The sequence below is a fragment of the Coturnix japonica genome, chromosome 19, assembly GCF_054131305.1.
Source record: "Coturnix japonica strain WE chromosome 19, WE-NBRP24, whole genome shotgun sequence".
Lineage (NCBI taxonomy): Eukaryota > Metazoa > Chordata > Aves > Galliformes > Phasianidae > Coturnix > Coturnix japonica.
In genome coordinates, this window is record NC_140681.1 from 6,813,248 (window position 1) to 6,835,834 (window position 22,587).

At 51.8% G+C, this 22,587-nt stretch overlaps 2 protein-coding genes and 1 long non-coding RNA gene across 5 annotated transcripts; 1 reads left to right on the forward strand and 2 right to left on the reverse strand.

The window, feature by feature from the left end:
* Positions 1-4,205: 4,205 nt before the first annotated feature.
* Positions 4,206-5,653, reverse strand: TP53RK (TP53 regulating kinase). The gene is made up of 2 exons (XM_015881683.3): positions 4,895-5,653; positions 4,206-4,810 (listed from the first exon to the last, which is right to left on the reverse strand). Exons 1-2 carry the CDS (start codon positions 5,283-5,285, stop codon positions 4,332-4,334), a joined length of 870 nt encoding a protein of 289 aa, XP_015737169.2. The 5' UTR covers positions 5,286-5,653; the 3' UTR covers positions 4,206-4,331.
* Positions 5,654-7,598: 1,945 nt separating this feature from the next.
* On the forward strand, positions 7,599-15,273 carry SLC2A10 (solute carrier family 2 member 10). 2 transcript variants are annotated; one of them, XM_015881681.3, is made up of 5 exons: positions 7,599-7,771; positions 11,608-12,969; positions 13,924-14,046; positions 14,299-14,434; positions 14,912-15,273. In XM_015881681.3, the coding sequence occupies exons 1-5, from the start codon at positions 7,702-7,704 to the stop codon at positions 15,006-15,008; spliced, it is 1,788 nt and encodes a 595-aa protein (XP_015737167.2). In that variant the 5' UTR covers positions 7,599-7,701; the 3' UTR covers positions 15,009-15,273. The 2 variants fall into 2 exon arrangements, with proteins under 2 accessions (XP_015737167.2, XP_015737168.2); XM_015881682.3 differs by lacking the exon at positions 7,599-7,771 and adding an exon at positions 7,983-8,334.
* On the reverse strand, positions 9,738-20,139 carry LOC146757840 (uncharacterized). Of its 2 annotated transcripts, XR_014935956.1 has the most exons (3): positions 19,823-20,139; positions 10,589-10,665; positions 9,738-9,848 (listed from the first exon to the last, which is right to left on the reverse strand). It is a non-coding gene; the product is annotated as an uncharacterized LOC146757840 (long non-coding RNA). The 2 variants fall into 2 exon arrangements; XR_014935955.1 differs by lacking the exon at positions 9,738-9,848 and having other exon boundaries at positions 10,336-10,665.
* Between the last annotated feature and the right edge of the window lie 2,448 nt (positions 20,140-22,587).

Sequence of the window (22,587 nt, forward strand, 5' to 3'; positions counted from 1 at the left end):
ACCGGAAAGGCAAAGTCTTGGCCGCCGCCGGGGTGAGGCTCAAGAATCAAGTGAGGAGCATATGACTGCAGCCCGGCCGGCCCCGGTACGGCCTGATGGGAGAGGATGCTTCGGTCTGAGCCGAAGAGGAAATAGAGGAGCTGCAGCCCGAGGCAGGACCCCGCCTGCACTGCTGTGCACGGGGCTGAGTGAGGGGCACACACAGCAGCACTCGGGGCTGAAGCTCTGACAGATGGATCAAAGCTGGAGGAGCTGAGAGTCCTCTGCTTTTTGCATCGAGGTTGAGCGTAAAGGAAGCTGAGGAGAGAGAAGGGAAGGCAATATAACCCTCTGCCTTAGTGCTCCAGCAGCATCCTCTGAGTGCTTTAAAAAACACTCAGATCCTGAGAGTGTTGGGCCCAGATACATGGAGGATGTGTGAAAACCTTGCTCAGCACAGAGACCCATCCCTTCCTGCAAATAATCAGCTCTCTGCAGAGCTGCTGCCCCCATGTCCATCACTCCTACTGCATCGGAGGCATTAGAGGCGAATGAATGGGATGAAAAGGCAGACAGCCCACTGGGGAAAGCTCTTGGCTGACAGAAGCCCTGAATCGCTGGCACAGAAGGAATGAGAAGTTAAGAGGCAGAACGTGGTGGTACAGCACAGAGCCAGGGCTGCTCCCCCAGCACAGCCACGCTCTGCATGTTCCCCTCCTCTTCCTTAACAGAACATGGGCAGTTTTGCACAAATGGTAACAAATCGGTCCATCCTCACACCCACCCCAGGCAGGGGCTGAAGCATCGTCGCTGTGGCTGCTTTTAGAGCTGAACAGACACAGAAGGTTGGCTGGGCACTGCTGGGGCTGCTGGCACAGTGAGGATCCAACATCCGCCTGGCTCCAGCCCTGCAGCCATACAGCCCCACTGGCAAACACTCCTTTGGGGCCCAGAAGAAAGCACAGAGCTGCCCAAGGGAAAGCTATGGGACTTTTCTCCATCCTTTCCCTGCATAACACCAGGAATAAAAATGTATTGAGATAGGAAATGAGGAGGTTCCTGTGCTGCCTCGGTGCCATCACAATATTGCCATCCCTAGCAGCGTGGTGCAGAATGGAGGGGATGGGCAGGTGGATGGCTGAGGAACTGAAAGCAACATTCAGGCCATCTGAATTGATGTGCTGGGCTTGTTTTAAGCTGGTGTGACAGCTTAAAACAAGCCCAGCATATCAGCCATCTTGGGAGCCTGTGTATGAGTGTGTGCCATATGCTGGACCTCACAGGATCAACTTCTAAGTGAAAAAAAGCTTCAAAAGAGCAATAAGCCATCAGTGCCACAGCCTGCTCTGACTGTTGTGATGATACAGATTTCTGCCAGTGCAGCAGAAGTGGGGAGCAGGAGCACATCTCCCCTCTGAGCCATGAGTCACATTGCTGCTCAGGTGGACCCTTCTCTGTCCATTCCCAAGAGCACTGTGGGCTGCATACTGCCTCACCCGGCCCCCCAGCTTCTCATATGGGAAGAAAGGTGATGGGACACAGCTCGTGCCTGGGCCAGGGGGAGGATTTTATCTCCCTGTAGTGACCCTCACACACTGAACTCTGGGCTACAAATGAGCTTTTATGCTTTTATGGCACTGACTTGGTTTCCTATCAGCACTGATGGGTGGCAAAAGGTTATCAGTGTTTTGCATCTTGCAAAACTGGGAAATATCAATTTCCTGCAGACATCAAGGCTCGGAGTAAAAAAACCCACACTGTATCACCTGCATGCACAGCTCTCACATATGCACACAGCAACTGCCCACACAGAGGAGGCACTGTTCAAAAGTCATGCAACAGTATACCCAGGTTATGCAACTGTGTTCTCATCCCTATTTCTTGCTGTACTAGTATGCATTTTCTCTCACAATTGATTTTCTTCTTAGTGGACTTAGAGGTCTACAACCCACAGGTCTCCAAAAATCCCCTTGTTTTAGTTCTGTACTTCTGCCATTAGTGGGTGAAGCAGAGTTCATTGTTATTATTGAAAAAGTACTGCCAGGCTGGTGAACACGAGCTGGTGGCTGCCTGCCTTTTTCCATAAGAGAAATCACCAGCAGCAATCAAACACCAGAAACACCATCTCACCAATAACCAGCAGTCCCATTCAAACTCCTAACACTGCAGATTCTTCCTATGAAGCTCTTCTACTTCTGTTCCCTTTGCCATTCCCTCTTTCCTTTCTTCCTCTTTCCCTTCTTGCCTGCACACCCCCAGTATTCCTTCCACTTCGGGAGAAGCCAAAGGCAGACTGCTCCCAAAGCAACGGGAATGAAACACTGGAAATGAAGCTGTTTGTGGCACTCTGCCCTTGGTATCCTGCAACATTTCAGCTCTAGAAAGCAGCAGATCAACCTGCTGCCCATCCAGGACACAGCTACAAATATTTTCTGTTGAAAGACCGTTTTCCTCCAAATGCAGACTTTTTTTTTTTCCAGCGCTGGTGATGATGGCAGGGAGACACCCAGTGGTTGTGTGCAATGCAAGCCATCATCCTGCACAACCCCACCACTCTGTGTCCTCTCAGGTGGGAGAAATGGTCTCTTTGGGGTGTAAAAACCAGCACACCCCCAGGGCTGGTGCAAACAGCCCACCTGGGTAAGATGGGCAGAACATCACTGGTTCTCTGGGTGTCACACATAGCTGTGACCCACGGATCAGCTCCAAGGTGCTACAGCAGTGATGCAGGTGGGTATTCTGTAAGTCTGGAGTCTCCTCTTTGTGCATACATCACAGATGGAAACAGTGACGCTACACTACACTAGTAAGAGAGAAGCTAGAATTATTTAACAGTATAATACAGATATGATGCGGTGCTTAACAAAGCTTGATTGTAAATAAGGATGCCATGTAACGAGATTCGAGATGGCTGGAGACACTGGATTGCTCACTGCATGAAGGGCAGGGTAAACCCTCACACAATGGAGCTCTTCCCATTGAGTCATGCAGTTCAGAGCGGACCCCTTCGCTTTCAAAACTGCTTGAACCACAGTGGTAAGGAGCTGGATCCACTCCTAATGCCACACTTGGTCAGTAGTTTGTGCCTAAGGGGATTACAGGTACACAAAGGCAAAGCTAACAAAGCCTAAAGCAAACTATTGGTCACTTACTGAGGACCTGTGTTGGCAAGGCATCTTGACACCAACATGTAAGGCACAGCCTCCAGGGCAACCCTTCTCCAGGGCAGATCTTGTCACATTACCATGCAGGAAAGCTCCGGAGCTCTTGGGCCTCTCACTATTTATGTGGTCAGAGGATGGATTTGTGGTTGTATGTTGATTTTAGCCATGAGCCCACTGGCCCTCTGCTGTTGAAGCAGGTGCCTGCCACCAGCTTGAGACAGCCCTGTGGCCATGAACTTGCCTTAGCCCAAGTGCTTTGAGTGCTGTTGCTCACAGTCTTCCAGTGCAAGGATGGAAGGGGGAAAAAGTGTGTGTGGGGGGAGCACAGCACCGCAATCAGCACCTGCTGGGATTTTTCCACTCTCAGACAGCTCAGCACTCACCGCAGCATCCCGGCCATAAAACCCTGCAGTCCATCAGCTTTGTTTCTACTCCACGCTCCCGCAGAGAAAGCTGCATTTTAATAAACACACTCATAGTTAGAAACAGACAGCTTCAAAGGGCTCTGCAAACACAACACAGTCCTGGCATCACCGGGAGGCAGGCAGAGCAGTGTTTGTACAGATGGGGCGGTGGGCAGGGAAGGCGGCGTGCTGGGGGTCTGGGCGGGGGGGGGGCTGTGATCAGAGGTTCATTAGCTCACATCCACCTGCTCCCACTGCGGCATCCCGTGAACGTTAGAAACAAAACAAAAGGAAACAACAAGAAACGCGACCCCGGGGGCACAGCTGTATCTGAGCCGGTGGAACCCGGTCCCCACGCTGGAGCCGAGCACTCGCCCAGCGCTTCCTCTGGCAAGGAAGTGAATGCGCGCCGGGCACGGGGCAGCCCGCAACGCTAGGACACTTGCACTGAGCGGGACCCGAACGGACGGACTTATAGTAACGAGGCAGCAACACAACCACTGCGCCACCGCTAGAAGCTCCGGGCTGGCTACTCACAGCCGCTTTCCGTGCTCACCGCGGGGTGTTGTATGAACACAGAGCACACGGTGAACTGCCTCCAACGGGCCCGTAGTGAGCTGCAGGGCTCACACCACGTTACTTCGGTACTTCACAACGGTTAGAAACACGATCCGATTTATTTCATACCAGACGCCATTATCAAAATATGAATCTGCGCAATAAGTGTAACTGGGTGTATAAATAACAGAACCAAGAGGGAACACTTCTCCATCGCCGCCTGCTGTTACCCGATCATGGACCTCTTCCTCCCCCTGAGCCGCACCTCGTCCAGCCGTTTGATCACTGGGCCGGATTTCTTCGATGCGGCCGCATAGCTCTGTAACAGAGCCTGAAACACAGTTTCTGTATCGGGGTGGGTACTAAGAAAGGCCTTTTCCAGCACGTACAGATCGACTCCTTTATCCTCGGGAAGACCCGAAATGAAGCTGAGCCCAAAGTCAATCAGCACCAAGTCCAGCTGCTCCACGGGCGGCCGCAGTAACACGTTGGACGTGGTGAGGTCCCCGTGGATGAGATCCTCGTCGTGCATCCTGGCCAGCAGCTGGCCCATCTTCTCCGCCAGCCCCAGGAGGCTGCTGGCATCACCACCGCTGCGCTGCACGTTGTAGATGTGATCCTGAACAGGGATGGCACCGATAATATCTTCAAGATAGATGCAGTTGGACACGTAATCCACGAAATAAACCACGGGAGCCGGGATCCCTATTTGAGAACAACACAACACGCCGCATTAATGACACGCAGCCCGACGGGACCCTCCGGCCCCTCGTTCCCTCCATCGCCCACCTGCCCGCCTGCAGCGCAGCAGGGATCGCGCCTCCTGCGCCGTGCGCCGCCGGCTCAGCCGCTCCTCCAGCGCCGGGTGCCGGTAGCGCTTGGGGAAGCGGAGCTTGGCCACGGCCTGCCGGCCCAGAAAGCTGCCCCGGTAAACACGAGCCTCTGCGCCCTGCTGCACCAGCTGCAGCCCCGGCAGCGGTGGCGGCACCTCACCCACACCGTGGCCCGGTGCGCCCGGCCCGGCCCCATCCCCCGCCCCAGCCATGTCCGTGTCCGTGCCCACGCCGTGCGCCGCCGCCATTACTGCGCCCTGCCAACACTGCGCATGCGCGTCGCTCTCCGCTTCGGCAATCTTCGGCGGCCGCCGGCGGAAAGTGCCGAGCTCAGCGCCCCCCCCCATCCCATCTCCCCCATCAGGGGATCCGCGATGCTACAGATCCTACAGATCCATTTTGTCCTTGTTTTCTCCTCCACAACATTTGTTTCTCCTTCGGAATATTGCTATTTGGTCACCACATGCCGTGCTGGTTGCTCACACGGTGGGATCCTGCTTAGTAAATATTGACACTGCTTCAACCCGTTCCTAAACAACATTCCCGAGCTGTCCCCATGCGGGTGAGCCGTCCCACATGCTGGGCCATAGAAGCACATGTGTTACTGCACTCCATGTTTACAGCCTGTCAGTGCCAAAGAAACGAGGTTTTGTTGGCAGTTCCAGCTCAGAGCCGTGCAAAGCTGGCTGCAGACCTACAGACCTGGCTGTAGGACCCAACTGTCACCAACAGCCGGCACATGGGGCAGCACGTACTTGTGAGTCAGGCCGGGTGTTTTGTTATTCAGCTGCAAAGCAGGAATGCACCCTCAGTGCCCTGACAGCCAGCAGCCAAGATAAGGATCAGCTGGAGGAATGGCACCGCCAAGACACACAGCCTGGAGATGAGGAGGAGAGCTGGGAACATGAGACAGGAGCAGCCGTGTGGCCAAGGGTGTGATGGAACCCCCTGGATCCAACCCTCCCAGCCCCTCCCGGCCCCTCTCACATGCAGCTCCACAACCACAGCAGCAGCCCTCAGCGGGCCCTCAATGCCCATGAACTGCAAACATTGCAATGAGAAGCACAGTATCTTAAAACCCACAAGGAAAGGTTTTTTTTTCCTCATTATCCATCATGGCAGTTTTTCATGGTGTGGTTTCAGAGCACCATAACGCACAGTGCTGGTGCTGCAGCTGGATTCCTGCACATACTGATGTCATCTTTTTGGCCTCCTTTTGCAAACATACCATAAAACTCTGCTGTGCTCCCCAGGACCTCACCTCCCTGCTGCCTTTGCTAATAATGTTTATTGCCCTGCCAGAGAACAGGAAGCCTCCAGGAGATGTCAGGGGTGGCTTTATGCTGGCAGATAAACAGATGCTGAGTGACCAAGGAGAAAATGTAATTTCTTCCTTCTCACGCTGAGTTCATCGGAGGAGTGTAGTTAAACATGCAAGAGTTGTTCGGGCAGGTTGTAGATCATGGAGCCAGGATGTGTTAACCCAGTGGATGCTGAGGACTGAAGGGTCTGGGGGAAGACAGAAAACTGCAGGCCTCCGATCTGAGTGCTATGAGAGCTGGCTGTGATTTCAGAGCTATTTAAGCTCTTTAATAGGAATTGCAAATCTCCTCGTGGAGTCCCTTCTGTGAACACCGCTGGTTTCTGTAGGCTGGTGTTTGTGTTTGAAGCCATTCTTCACTGAGCGTATGATCCCCGTGCAGCTGTCAGACTGCACGAGACACAGCACTGCAGATGAGGTATTTCTGCATGCTGTATTCCCACTGCAATTAGAGGATATGAATGGGAAGCACTGCTTTATAAATCAGGCAGATGATTTGAAATGCTTTTAATATTCACCATGGCTTTGAGAAGAAATGGGAGCTGAGCCTTTGATCAACTGCTGCCCATACTGAGAGGCTGGGGTGAAAGGGTGTACGTGATCCAGCATGGCCCATCTTACACATCTCAAATCTATGAACTGGAGCAAAAAGAGGAAGAGTCCTGTGGGTCTCCAGGACAGAGACACGGCATTCCTTCCTTCTACAACATGGAACAAAGATTCCTGACATGTTTCTCCAAGTTCCTCATGAAGTTACTATGTGCAGCGGCCACTGTGAAGCTCTTTTAACAACACCACGTGTTTTTCACTCCTTACCCAACCTGTTTGCTTCTGACTGTGTCAGAGGGCCGTGCCTGCACTGCGTCCACAGGTGCAGTGATGGCTGATGCAGCTGAGCTGGTACCATGCAAAAAGCTTTGGCAGCGTGTGCTCACAGCGTGCCGGTACCATTAGAACCGTATGACAAAACAAATGGTTTCCTGCGGTCACAAACCAGCTCATCCCCACTCATCCTCCAGCACAGTCGCTGCTGTGTGGCTCTGTGAGGTCTCAGCCCATGACAGCACATTGCCCTGCTCTGCTCCCCACGCTCATTAGGTGACAGCAGGCTTATGAGCGTTGCACGCACATCACAGCACACACACACATACTTTACCACATCACAACACGCCCAGTGACTACGGTCTGTGTGAACAGCACCAAGGGAGAATGTTTCCATTGCGTTACAGAGTTTCCCTCTTCTGGGCATATAAAGCTTTGTAAAGTCCTCAGTTTACAAACAGGAATTTGTATTATATGAATTTAGCCTCAGATTCAGAAAACAAACCCTGCCTCCAAGCGCAAGTCCCATTGCCTTGCATGCAGTAGGAAGAATTCTGTTCTAAGGAACAGAAAGAGGACGATAATTGCAAGGAAAGTTGAACCCCAGATCACTTTGCCTAATGGAACACTGTGCTGCTGGAAGGAGACAAGCTCAGGAGGTGCAGCCTTTCTTTTCAACAGAAGAGAAAGGTAAGAGTTCCAAGTCAGCCGTGCTGCTCTTTTTTAGCTTTGAAATGGTCTGTCCTTTCCTAGGAGCCTTTTTTTGGCTTTCCAACCCAGAAACCAAAAGGTTCGATCAAACTCCCCATCTCCTGAGGGCCATTTAAAGGCCTTCTAGTGTGGAGGAGCAAAGCTCTGCACGGCAGAGTGGGGAGATGAGATTCCTGCTCCTGCTGCAGTGCAAACGAGACAGCGGGACGGGGACAGCGCTGTCATTCCGTCTGCCAGCGCCCTGTCCGCTTTTAGATCGCTCATAGACGCACGCGTGCAGCTCGCTCCGGTACAAGCTCCCCCATCCACACCGGCCCTGGAGCAGGATCCCAACGGCACGGCACGGCGCGCGCCCCCCGCTGCCCCGCTCCGAGCCGGGACCCCCCATTCCTGCCCAGGGCCCGTTCGTCCCGGTCGGGGGCAGGGCAGGAGCGACGTGGCGCTGCTCGGCCCCGCTCCGGCCGCCGGACCCCGCTCCGCTCCGCCCCGCTCCGCGCCCGCCGCCGCCGCGGAGCGCCCGGGGTTCGGCCGCCGCAACATGGGTGAGTGGTCCGGACCGCGCTGGGGAGGGGGCGGCGGGCGGAGAGACCCGCGGCGGGCGGCGGCCGTTCCCCGGGAGGAGGGGAAAGTTTTCAGCTTTGCGACCTTTCCCGAAGGCTCCGGCTGCATCTCCCTCTCTCTCTCTCTGTCTCTGTCCCGCCCAAGTTTCCCATTTCTTTTTAGCACTTCCAGCCCCGGTTTCCTGTGACACGGCCCCTAAAGCCGTGCCGGGAGCGGGGAGGGGGGGGCCGTGCGGCGGCGGGGCGATGGAGCGCATCCCCGGGCATCGCCCTGCGGCGGGGCCGGCACCGCACCGCGCTCCGGGGCAGCTCGGGCTCAGCCCGGTACCGCGCACCGCCCCGTCCTGCAGCGCAGGGCATCGCCCGGCCCAGCCCTGCGGGGCACCCGCCGAACTTTGTGTCCCGCTGAGCTCTGAGTCCACGGGTACCTCGACTATTGCAGAGTTGACTGTACAAAGTTGGATCCCGACCAGCCTTCATGGCCTGCCCACTAAGTTAGCTGCAGCGTCTGATTGAATCAGCGCTGGTATTTACGGCAGGGCTGAATGGATCTAAGCAAGCTGATGGCTTGGAACGAGTGGTTTGTTCACTTCATGCAACGACTTCTGTTCTCACTGAGCAAATATTTTTTCTGGTTATCTGCGTGATACGTGTACAAGGAGCAATGCAAACAGGGCAGGTAGTCACACTGAGCATAGCGGGAGGGACAGGCGTGGGGCTGCAGGGGCATAAGGAACACAAAGGAAACAGGGGGATATGGAACAAATAGCAATACAAACATGGCCATCCCTGAGAAATAAGCGTTATCGCTGCCTGTGATTGTGTGCTGAATAGAGACACTTCCTATTAAACACAGCTTGTGAGGGGGGAAAAAGCCCATAGCCAATAGTGAGGGAAGTTTTCCATGGTCTGGTGGATGTGTCCACATTCTTTCCACACATGGTCTGCTGAAGCAGTGAGTATTTCTAATTAAACAAAGCCAATGTGTGAATACAGATAGTATTACATGCTGGCAACCAGTCTATTACAGCACAAACTTGCACGTCAATGTGCTCTACCTGTACCTTCAGAACTGGGCTGGGAGAAAAAGGTCACTGTCATTGCTTCTGCCCCAGGATCCTCATGGCAGCAGGGCTCTGCGTGTGCCCCCCCTGCCGTGCTGAGCTATGTGACTCATGGCTCACACATCCTTGGCCTTTCATCCTCTCCACAGGGTGAGATACATGTGCAGCAAGCACCGTGTTTTTGTAGGGTTGTTTGGGGCGGGTTGGTCACTTTGGATTTGGTTTGGTTTGCTTTTGCCGCTGTTTTTTTTCTTCTTTTAAGTAAGCTTCAATGCTTACAAATGTTGCATGCTCAGCTGAATGAGAAAGGCAAGGTCAAGGAATCGTTCCTTGTGTTTGGGGCAGACAACAGGGAGCTTTTCAGGTCGTGAAGACATCCTGCAGACCTGGGTCAGCCTGAGGAAGTTTGCTTCTTTGGGGGATTGTGGGCACCTGGTGAAGGAGAGGTAAAAATCAGGTCCATTCCCACCAAGTAATGCCAGGAGTGTGAGATTAGATAGGAGAAAAACTCTTGTGAGCAGCACTTTCATTTACATCATTCATTCACCCTCATTTATTTCCTACAAGTCAGATTTTTTTCCATACTCTTTTGATTTCTCTCGACTCCACCAAAGCTGCCCGAATTCACTCACTCATGCTCAGGGTACACACAGCCCTCAGGGGCCAGGCAGGAGCTGAGGGTTGTGCTCCTGGCAGCAGAAGTTTTTCTCTCTGTTGTTTCCCTCTTACACATCAAGAAATAGAATTTCAAGCTCCATCACCACCATAGCAAAGTTTGGCAAAGAGTTCCCTCCTCCCTCTGCCTCATCCCAGCATTTGTTCCTCCCTGAGCTGTGAACAGCAGCCATCAACCTCCCACTAAACTGCCAAGCAGTGAAGTAGTTAATGCTGCTATTTTCTTTACAAAAAAAAAAACAACTTTCTTTCTTTTTTTTTTATTTTTTTTTAAGTTTCCTTATATTTCCAACTGAGGTTGAAGTGCATGTGGCATTCATCAGCTCTCACTGCAGGCTTTGCATTCCTGCTCTTTACCTTGCAGTCCTGAGGTCTGAAGATTTTATTTTTAGTGAGATATTAGAGGCTGGAGTTGTTATTGGGCTGCAGTTCAGAGGGAATCTGCACACTGGAGTAGTTCTTGTGGCCACATAATCACACAATAAATAGAGCCCTACCTCTAGAATACCCCTTCACTGATGAGGCAATGTTAAAGTGAAAACTCCTGCCATGGTTGCTGCCATCCATACATTATCTGAAAGACACAAAGGAAGGAAAAAAGATGAAAGGTTGTTAACAACTTACCAACTTGGCCAGCCATTTCTCCCTTTGCCTGGGCTCAGGTAGGGGGATGGAACAAAAGATGGTGGTTCATGAAGCCTTAAGTGTAGTGCTGCCCCCTGTGGATCCTCAGTCTGTTCAGTAACTTCTTATTTCTGTGGTAAATTCTTTATGACAGTAAAGGTGAAGTTCAGAAGCAACAGCTTCTGTGTGTGATCACAGGATGCAGGGACTGCTTGGCAAAGAGCAGGGCCTTCTTGGGTGATCTCAGGGGAAAATGCATTGCATGAAGGGCACTGGGCACCTGTACTGTCCAGAAACAAGAACTGTGCAGAGCTTGAAGGAGGAATTAGGTATGAAACTGGAGGATAAGAGGGAATGAGCCGGGGCAGTTCTGTCCCAGTGACTGACCTTGGAATTCCCCACTGGTAAGGGATGCTTCTTTTCCTACAGGTGTTCTAAGCTGCAAATCATGTACTTAAAGTTTACAGTGGTCATGCAGAGCAAGTTAGAACTCAGCAAGTAGAAGCTGCATTCCCTGCCCAGAACAGTTCTTGCAACTAGAACCAAGAAACAGAGACCTCAGAGGGTCCTGTTTACAACACCAGAGAAGCAAAGCACTGTCTGCCACTTAGATATAAGTCCTAACAACAAAACTGTTAATACAGCCCTATTTTCACAGTTCTGAACCCAAATGAGTGCCATTGCAGTCCATGGCAATGTGTGCAGGCTTGGTTAATGGTGAGAGTGTGTGCACGTTTGCATATGACCTATGAATTGAGGGGAAATTCATCACTGTAGCTTTGTAGGTAGAAAACTGTGTGTGTACTGGAAGAGCTTTTTGCAGATTGTGTGTGCTGATAACTTTCTGCTAGAGACAGAAAACTGAACCTCACTTTGCTTGCTTGTTTTCCAGGTCGTGCATTGCTGGTCCTCCTGTTGTCTGCAACAGTCTCTCTTCTGGGCGGGCTGATATTTGGATACGAGCTGGGGATTATCTCTGGAGCACTGCTGCAGCTGCAGACAGACTTCAGCCTTGGCTGCTTCAAGCAGGAGGTTCTTGTGAGCTCCGTCCTGGTTGGAGCTTTCCTTGCCTCTCTGATCGGGGGAATCCTCATTGACCGCCATGGACGGAGGAGAGCAATTCTGGTCAGCAACGTGGTCCTGTTATTTGGCAGCCTTATTCTCACACTGACGAGGTCGTTTATTGGGCTGGTCATTGGGCGCATAACAGTGGGCTTTGCCATCTCCTTCTCCTCCATGGCCTGCTGCATCTATGTCTCAGAGATGGTGGCTGCACATCAGCGAGGGCTGCTGGTGTCTCTGTATGAAGCAGGCATCACTGTAGGCATCCTGTTGTCCTATGCACTGAATTACGCCTTTGCAGATACACAGGAGGGATGGAGGTACATGTTTGGACTGGCCATGGCCCCAGCAGCCATGCAGTTCCTCAGCATCCTCTTTCTCCCAGTAAACCCTGTTAAACTAAACACGTGGGACTCGGACTGCCAGAAGGGTCTCATTCAATTGCAGACTGCTGAGGACAGAGAGGCAGCAAAGCGGGAGCCCTATAAGGAGAAGCACTACTCATTTCTTGATCTTTTCAGGACCAGAGACAACATGAGGAGGCGAACCCTGGTGGGGCTGGGCCTGGTGCTCTTCCAGCAGTTCACTGGGCAGCCCAACGTGCTGGGCTATGCCTCCAAAATCTTCCACTCGGTGGGATTCCAGAGCAACTCGTCTGCCATCCTGGCCTCTGTCGGGCTGGGGGCAATCAAGGTGGTGGCCACGCTGGTGGCTATGGCCTTTGCAGACAAAGCTGGCCGCAGAGCACTGCTCCTTGCTGGCGGTGTGGTGATGGCCATCTCTGTCACCACCATCGGCCTCACCACCGGCATCACCCCACTGGCCATGGCCAGGGACTGCACAGCCGCTGCAGACCCCAATGTGTCCCACAGCCTCCCCCAGCACCCCTTGGTGCCCCCATCCTCTCACATTCCACCAGACTTAGGAGAAGGCAACGGGCAGACAGGCCCTGGTTCTGCTGCCACCAAAAGCCTTGCAAAAGCTCTTGCCAGTGCTCAGAGCAGTGAGGCTGTTACTCGTTCTTCCCACACTCAGAAAATGGGCTTGGTGGGGCAGTCCGAAAAAGAGACAGAGGAAAGCACAGACCCTCCTTTCGGCAGTGCTCCCCTGACAGAACATATGGTTTTAAATTGGATTACGCTGCTGAGCATGATGGCTTTTGTGAGCGCATTCTCAATTGGATTTGGACCAAGTAAGTATGGTGTTTATATATCCTTGCACTAACCCAGAGAATAAAACTGGGGCTGATCTTTATAGTCTGCTTGAAACATTCATTATGCATCGGCTTTACCAGGCAGCTGAGTGTCTGGAAACTGGAAATGTATCCCCGTCAGCCTACTGAATCATTTCCTGGTCTTGCAGCTCTGTCTGCCGTGTGGCTGGGACAGCATCATGATCACCTTCTCTTCCATGCTATCACTACCCTTGTAATGTTCTCTTTTTCCTGTTGCGCTCATTGCAAAATCAGAGCGTCCCACAAGCACTGCCTCGTGCTCACAGCATCCTGATAAGAAGGAACATAGAGGGGCTCCTCCAGAAAGACAGCAGCAGAGCTGGAAGTGGAATCTCCTGGAAAGTTTCTTGTTATCAGTTGGACATTTTCTGAAATCATTTTGCATCAGATGAGAACACAGATTAGTTCTTGCTTCCACTTGAGTTCTAGTGTTTTCAGGCACTTCTTGTTTTAAATGCTTTGATGGGAGAAAACAGTGTCTAACCAAAGGAAAAACATAAGTGCACAGCAAGTCCCGTGAGTTTGGCAGTGACTCCATAAATCATTTCAAGCAAAACAACCCTAGGATAGGAGAGATTGCTCTAAGTTATGCACTGCTTTCAGCTCTGATTTTCACCCAAATACAATCTCCCTACTTCTTTCTCCATTCTTTACAAGGAGCATGTCCTGATAGCAGATGTATAATTTTCCCCCCTTCTGCTCAGTGGCCAGGTACCCACTCTGCTTTCTGCACACTGGGCCTGCCCATCGCTATCTCATCCTCTGCTCAGTGCTGACCATAGGAGCTTCAGAGTGCTCTGCTGTGACCTGGCTCTGAGATGGATGACCAGCAGCAGTGGGTGCTGAAATCCTCCTTCCCCATTTCCCAAATACGTTTCTTAAACCATACAACTGTTTTCCTAACCTGTGCAGTGACCTGGCTGGTCCTCAGTGAGATCTACCCAGCTGGAATACGAGGAAGAGCCTTTGCCTTCTGCAACAGCTTTAACTGGGCAGCCAATTTACTGATCAGCCTCTCCTTCCTGGATCTCATTGGTAAGTGTCCATCCCCGTCCCTCCATGTCCCACAGATGGGTTAGAGCAGGTGGCTGCCATGAGCTGATGGGAGAGTAAGCATAAGTGAGTCCTCCCTCACTGCTCCCCAGTTCCTTCTCCTAGCAAACAAGGGGCTTTCCCTGTCCTTGGAGGGGCTCTTGACAGTTATCACCCTGCAGTAAGCCACCAGCTTCCCTTGTATCCAAGATCTGACTTCCCTTTGACAGACCCTCCATTTGAATCTTTCTGCAGATGCCATTGGTTTCTCGTGGATGTTTCTTCTCTATGGGCTGATGGGAGTGATGGCTGTTATTTTCATTTATTTCTTTGTTCCCGAAACGAAAGGACAGTCCTTAGAGGAGATAGACCAGCAGTTCTCCAGGAAATGGTATGTGTGCTGTTGTGCCAACCCAAGTGCTGGTTTGGGGTGTTTTCCACCAGCATTACCCAAGGTCCATGGCACTGGGCAGCCCTGGCCTGGTCAGTGCTACTGAGAGCATCACAGAGTCACAGCCGGGCTGTGAGAGCAGCACTGTGCTGCTGGAGGCTGCTGGTGGTGCTGGGAGGAAAAGGGCAGGAAGCAAGCAGGGCTTGTGGGCCAGGAGAGAGCAGGACGGAGCGTGGTATAGGCAGGGCCAGAGAGCAGGAGGGAACAAAGCTCTGGTCCTTCCCTCTGGGATCCTGGACTCCTCTTTCTCCTTTGGGGAAGAGACATCTCTCAGTGTAACTCAGACCATGGAGGGAGGTTCTGCAGCCATGGTAAGGATGGGCAGGAGGTGGCTGGGAGGGGTGGCTCTGAGTCCAGTCCTTTCTCAGCCTGGTGTGAGCAGCTGCACCTTCAGCTGACCCCCAGCATTGCCCCCAGGCTGCGGGAAGGGAGCGGCTGCAAGCAGAGGCGTGCGAGAGGAGCGAGCTGTGCACACAGGCAGTACCAGCGAGTGGAGCGTGCCAGCAGTGCCTGACAGCAGTGTCATCCTGCAGAGGAGAACTGACCTGGGGACATTGCTCCTTACAACCTGTGACCTCTGTGCAGAGACAGCTCTCCCTGCAGTGCCTTAGATCTTGGGACACGCTGGCAGCTGCCCCTTGTGTCCTTGGAGAGTTGCTGGTCCCATGCAGGGAGCGTGTCCTTCCTCTGGCATCTTTTATTGTTCACGGTTTGTATCTGCTATCATTTAAGAGATGAATGGTTTTGTACGCAGGAATAAAACACAATTTTTGCTGACACCACTTTCCACCCATGCCGTTCATTTCTGAGCAGGATAGATTATATTCCACTGCTTTGAAGTACTTGGTGCTTTCCAGAGAGGTCAGGATTACAGGGCAATGCACCAGGCACTCAGCAGCTTCATTCTTGCTACCACCAACCAGCTCTGCCTCTTCCAGACCCCTCAGGAACCACATCCCAAAGCTTAACGTGCTCCACTGAAAATGTAGCTCCATGGGCACCAGCAACCACTGTGCTGGGCCACCTGGTTGGCATAATGGTGACACACAGGATGTGTCTTAGGCTGCCCAGTGCCATGTGGTTGTATCACCCATAGCCCTGCCTCAAAGAGAACTCACTGAGGCACACAGGGATACGTGCAAAACATAAAATACGCGCTCTGTTCCCCTTACTCCATTCAAAACCCCACGATCACCGAGCTCTATCAGCGATAACCCTGCTTTATCGGGAGCCGGAGCCGCAGCTGCAGGGCGGCCCGTCGCCACCAGGGGCCATCCCGAACCCACGGAACGAGCCGGGCTGAGCTGGGCGGTTCGGGGCGCTGCCGGCACCGCCTGCCGCTGCCGGAGCCTCGGGGTGCGGGGATGCTCGCGGCTGGGAAGCAGAACCAAAGCTGCCCGCTCGGTCGCGGTGCTGGTGGCACTGAAAGTGGCAAGAAGCAGACGGGGGTGCTCAATGAAAAGCGGGAGGGAAGGCAGGGGGTGCAGAAATTCAGGCCTGAACCCCTCTGGAGGCTGTGTCCAGTGCACAGTGAGACCAGTGGGGAAATCTATGGGGCAGCTGCAATAAGAAAGATAGGATCGCCACACGTGATGCTGGCAGACCCACGGGAGCCCTATTCAGCCACAAAACAAAGGTAAAATTGAGAGGCGTTCCCATTTCTATCCAGAAGTTTACCAAAATAAAATGATGGCAGGTTTTCTAATTGCCCTGACTGACAGCTGCAGTGTAGCAGGGATGGTGGTGAGCTGAGTGCCCTAATCGAGATGTAGATGTCCCTGTCTGTTGCAGGGGAGCTGGGCCAGATGACCTCAAAGGGTCCTTTCCAACCTGAATGATTCTATGATTCTATGATTCTATGATTCCATGATTCTATGATTCCATGATTCCATGATTCTATGATTCCATGATTCTATGATTCTATGAGCTGCCCATCGAATAGTTAACAGCTGTCAGTACAGAGCTCTTGAGATTACAGATCCCAGCTTCCAACAATATAGATAGAGCAAGGTCTGTGTTACTAACCCTGACTGGGATAAGTGCAGTGATCAGAAAATATGAGATTATAGAAGTTGAATTTCAGGTCGGGTGGTAACAGTGGAGGATTCCAGCTATCTGCACATGGGTTTGCTCAGGGATCCATTGGGAAAAGTACTTTTGGATCCAGTAATGAGGCTCCGGGATCCAACAGTGCTGGAAGCTGCTGCTCTGGGTCTGTGCAGGGGCTGTGCACAGGACCTGTTCACAAGGTGTTTGTGGGAGGGCTGCTCCCTGCTGATGACCACAGCACTGCCGGTTTAGTGCTGGAGCAGGACGGAGCACAGCAAATAAATCCAGTGAGTGGCTCTGCAATTGTAAGAAAAGGAACTATGAAAAAATAAGGTGATAAGTCAATAGCAACAACAGAGCTTGAAAGAGCAGACAGAGAGCAAGGAGCCTGCGAGCAGTCTGGCGGCGATTAAAAAATACTCTATTAAAGCCCAAGTAAAACATGTGCCACGGCTCAAAGAGAACTAAGAGGTCCTAAAAAACTCTCTGCCCGCCTCGCTGGGAAGGTTAAGGAGGTTTCACATGGAGAAGGTCAGCATTTAAAAAGTGAAAAGGTTTCCCACATGAGGAGAACAGGAAAAACCATCAAACACAGCAAGTAAAGTGTGGACAGAAAATTAAAAGAGCTAAAAAAGGGGATGAGGATCTCAGTGCAGGAAATACGTTTTAAAAAGCCGAGAACCTGGATGGGGAGATCATTTGATGGCAAAGGAAAATGCAGAAAACCTGGGAGGACAAGGCAGGATGAGGAGCTCAGGGACTTTGTGGGGGTCCTCAGTGCTGGGGTGTGTGGGAGATCCCCACAACTATGGATCAAAACTTTGCTGAGAGCTGTTCCTGTACCGCAGGCTCAAAGTGCTGGGTTTAATGGGCATCTTCTGAGGACAAATGAGAGGTTCCTTTTCATCAATGGAGTTTCCCAAAAGATCTCTTCTGGATCTGGTTTTGTTCAACATCTTCATTTGTGGCACTGGAAGAGGAATGGACATCAACACCTCCATGTTTATGGGTGATACCAAGCTCCTTTGGAAATGTTTTACCAGAAGAACCTTGCAAAATTGAGTGGGCAAAAAACGTGGTTGAGGATCTTGAAGTGTAGACAAACACAAACATATGGCAGCACACAGAACTTGAACACCTGGTGCAGACCACAGGATGGTAGTTGAAGTTCAGGAAGAGTCCTGGGGGGCATCACCAACCACCCTAGTGTCACCTACACCCAGCGAGAGCCAGGGCAGTGCCAGAGGGACAGGGCCATGTGAGATGGATGTGCCAAGGAGGGCTGCAGACTGATGCAGAGGCTACTGGGGTCTGGGAGAGCTCAGGGTGGGCTGGGTGAACCTCCTCCATCACCCAACTGGACAAAAATGTGCCTGCTCTAAATGAGTGGCCCATTAGAGCAGCAGCAGCCCGCCTTCTCCTCTTCCCTCCCCTGAGGCCAGGACCTCATAAGACTGGAGGATACAGAAATGCTTGGGGCAGTGATAAATCTCCTTTAGTGAGCTTTTATTTCCTTTTCTTTCACAATATTTTCTTTAGTTTCCTAGCCAAATTTTTTCTAAGGAAAGATTTCTGACTTCCTTTGAGCCACAGCTCAACATCTGTCCACATTGGGGGCTGAAGTAATACACTGTTAAGGGGTTTTGATGTCAAGCCCAAAACCCCACCAGGGATTTATGCAGCTCTCCCCTTTCCTCCCTCCTCCTCTTCAAACGGCCTTTCATTTGCTCTCACTAATTGTGCTGTCATGCCTTTCTTTCCCCCTGGTGGTGCAGACAGCCCTTCGTGCAGACAGGTTTTGGTGACAGATGCCTGTGCCATGAGCTCTTTTGTGAGGTGGGCGCATTGCGTGAGCACCAAGCTGTGCTGAAATGGTGCAGGCACCCATCCAGTGTGAGGATGGATGGGAAAGGGGCTTCCCTGCCCTTGGAGGAGCTGTTGAGGAATAGAACTGGTCTGCCAGCCCACCCACAGGCACCGCTTGCTTCTCAAAGTCAGAGGGTGATTGGGTAGGAAGGGACATTAAAGATCATGGGGCTCCAACCCCCTGCTGTGGGCTGCCTGCACCTTACCAGCTCAAGCTGCCCAGGGCCCCATGCAGCCTGGCCTTGCACACCCCAGGAATGGGGCACCCACAGCAATGTGGGCAATGAGGACAGGGGCTGTTTTGCCAGTGTGTGGGTGAGGATTGGTGATTCCACTGACCCATGTGAGATTGTGGAAGAGGACTCAGAGCTGTGCACCTCATGGGTCAACCTGCTCATGTGGAAGCCTCTCTCAGACTTGGCCAGCATGAGGGGAATGACACTGCTGAGCAGCTGAAGGCATCGGGGATACAACCAGAAGTAAATCCTGAATTTACCCAAAGGTTTCTTTGTGCCCTGGGAAGTTGCTGTCATTGCAGGAGGGCAGGTAGAACCAGTGGGGGAATGCACTTTTGAAGTTCACAGGTGGTTTTCTTGTGTTTTAAATGCCTGTGGATGAAGATATCTAAGAGAGAGGAGGACTCCATCTGCCCCAGAACCTGCAGACAGATGGGCACAGGGGCACTCAGCACAACACTGCAGGAGGTTTGAGAGAAGTTACGGTGCTCTGCCAAAGAGTGAGCTTCTAAAAAGCAATGACAGCTGCACCTACACTTGTCTGTGCTTCTGTGATCTGCCACGGCCAAAAATGGGTTGTTCCCATTCCAAAAATGGTGGGTTCCAGCCAGACTTCAGAAACTTGGTGATGTGAAGTTTGAGGGGCAGCAGCACAACCCCAGAGCCCTGCCCCAGCTGTGGTAATGGGATGGGGGTCCCTGAGCAGGGAATGCGGGGCAGCATCCTGCAGTGCTCTGTGCACCTGAGGGCAGTGAGCTCAAGGCCCACATCCCGTTATGTCTGCTTGGGGGGATGCAGGGCTGGATGCAAGAGGCCAGGATGCATGAAACACGATAACTGGAAAAAATACAAACCAGAGGCTGGGCTGTGTAATGCACTACAGACCCAGCAAAACAACCAGAGCTGAACAGAATAATGTTCCTCCCATTAGAACAAAGGTACTGCCTCGATGCAGGAAGAACCTGGCAGAACTGTGTGCTGAGCTGTGGTTCCTTGGCTTGTACCTCTCCCAGCACAGGCTGCACACCCCAAAATCCCACTGTCCTCACAGGGATGAGATTCCTTGGGCTGGGAGTTAGACCCAGATTACGGCACTGGGCTATGAAGAAACCAGTTCTATGCCCCAACCTGAATGGGACCCAATCAGCCCCTGAATAAGCAGGAATGATGCAATTACCTTTTTCATGGAGCTCTTCCAGCTGTGTCCAGGTACTTCAGAACTACTGGGATGTGCTCACTCCACTGTGAATCCTTCTCCCCTTATTATAGGAGCAGGAACAGCACGGAGCTGGCGGTGGTTGGGAGCCATTTCCCCCCAGGAAGGTCCTTGGTGAGGGTCTGCAGAGAATCGTGGTGCTTGGGCAGCACAGCCCCATCGTGATATGGCTGTGGCTGTGCCCACTGATGGCTCCATATGGCAGCATCTTCCTCCTGGTCCTCCCCAGACTCAGAGCTGTCCCAGCACACAGCACGGCCGCCAGCAGCAGCACAAACACCAGCGTCAGCGCTCGCACTATTAATAGTGTTTCTATTCCTGCTGTCATTATGATTGCTTCTGCTACTATTAATAATAATATTTACATATGCATAACCACAGATGCAAAACAGATGGCTTCGTGGGGACCTCTGAAAAACTTGTCTCTGCCACACATTTATGACAGAGACAGAGGGCAAGCCGCACAGAGTGCCATGGAGGGAACAAATAGACGGGGAAAAAGAATGAAATAATTCCTTCCATATTCCCAGCAGAGGCCAAAACTTGTCCATTCCCTCTCTCGGCTTCTCTCCTTTCTAATACTTGAGACTCTTTTCTAATACCAGGTCAGAGATGGTTTCCATATTTTTTCAGACTTGTCTAATTTTATTTTCCAGTTCAGCTATTATTTTCTCAGATGCAGCTTTTCCCGATGGGTGGAAAATACAAAAGGAGTCGCTCATCTGTTCCCCACAAGCTTTTTCCTGACCGCTGGGAAGTTCGGGCACTATTCCAGACCTGGAGTAAACCTTGCCTGCTGGAGAAAACTCGATCCCTGTTTGCTGAGTTCACAAGTCTGGGAATCATTTAAGCTAATGGGAAAAGTAAAAGTGAGTAAAACTGCCACCAGCCTGAGCCACCCTGTTCGCTTCCTACAGTGCCCCAAAAGGAGTTGTGGAGAGGTGGGGGTCAGCCCCTGCTCCAAGGTAACAGTGATAGGATGAGAGGTGATGGCCACAAGCTGCACCACGGGAGGTTCAGGTTGGACACCAGGAGACATTGGTCTCAGATTGGCAATGCATTGGCACAGGCTGCCCTGGGGGACATGGTTCAGTGGGCAATGCTGGTGATGGGTTGTTGGCTGGACCTGGTGATCTCAGTTGTCTTTTCCAACCTTAATGATTCCATGATTCTGAGATTTTTTGTGGTTTCTTTGCCCAGCCACTGCAAATCACAGCTGGTCTGCCAGCAGTACAGCACTGTCCTCTGCAGAAGGCCAGGGCAGAAGGAAGGACTTCCCAGTCCACACTGGTACCTGGAGTGACATAACCATCCCCTGGCATGAGTGGTTCCCCTGCAGGCAGCTTCATTCTCCTGTCTGTGTGTACTCAGTTGTGTAAACACAGAGGCTGTCACGCACCATGGTGTCACGTTGGTGTCCAACAGGACTTGGCAGCCCTTTTCTGCTGCCAACACCTCTGGGGATTCCCCGACTGCTCCAAGCAGCCCCTGCTCCTGCAGCTCCTTCCTGGTGGAGGAGGCAGGTCTACATGCTGTCCCACACCACAGAGATGTTTAAATGGAGAAAGCCACCAGGCAGCCCATGCTGCATGCTAATGAGTACAACACAGCGTCCCCAAGCACTAATGAGCAATAAAGTGCCCCACAAACTAAAGAGTCCCCAAGTACTACTGAGGACTAAGTAGTCCCCAAATACTCACCTCTCTCTCGGGTCAAATTCCACTCTTTAAACCAATCCCCATTACATTTTACACATAAGGCTGTAGAAAGCCTCGGAGGGGCTGTTAGGGTCTATTGTAGGGGAATAAAGCATGTGTCAAAAAGACTTTTAATGCCCAGTTAAAAATGGCCTAAACACAGCCTGCAGTTACCTGATAAGCTGCAAGGTCTCTATTGGGATAAATATTTGGGTTTTTAAATTGTCTCAGCCCTTGCACACTTACAGGAGATTGGTTTGGCTCTATGCTGAAGCTTTGTCAAGTACATTAAAACAAAATTAAAAGCCTGGCTTTTGTTCTATCAAGACATTTAATGCTTGTTGCCTTTTTTCTTGCAACGGTTACGACCAGAGAATACTGAACATAGCGCAGTGCAGCAGATTTCTGCAGCTCAGTGCACGTTACTACACCAGCTCCCCTCCACAAGTGGCCCTACCGTGTAGGAGTCAGGGCCAAAAATGCTCCAGGAGGAGTTCACATGCCCCGGGCTGCACTGCAGGGCAACGTCTGAGGCCTATGTGCACAGGATGTACTCATTGCAAGAGAAAATATTTCTACCAGTGCAAATGGAGATTGCAACATTTCCCATTTAAATAACCTTTTCTTTCTTTGTGTGAACAACTACGTAATCCCTGAGGAGCCCATTGCCATCACATCATTGGTGGGTTTTATGTAGATACGTAGGCATTAAAGAGTTAGATGTCTGAATGGCTCAAGGGCTGTTGGTATCACTTTGCTTGTCCTGAAATTCATGGGGAGCTTCAGGCTCACAGCAACAACAGCCAAGAGCCCAGAGCTGGAGCTCAGATGGGTGCTTTTCCCCATTGCACTCATCCCTCTGCTGGGAGGGTCTGTGGGAGGTAGCAGCCTCAAGGAGCCATTCTGCTGCGCTTTGGGAGGTAATTGCCTGGTAGCAAGTGGGGCCAGCACACAGAATTACTGGCATTTGAAGATCGGTGCAAGACCTGACTCTCAGGAATGCAGCATTAAAAACAAAACTTAAAACTT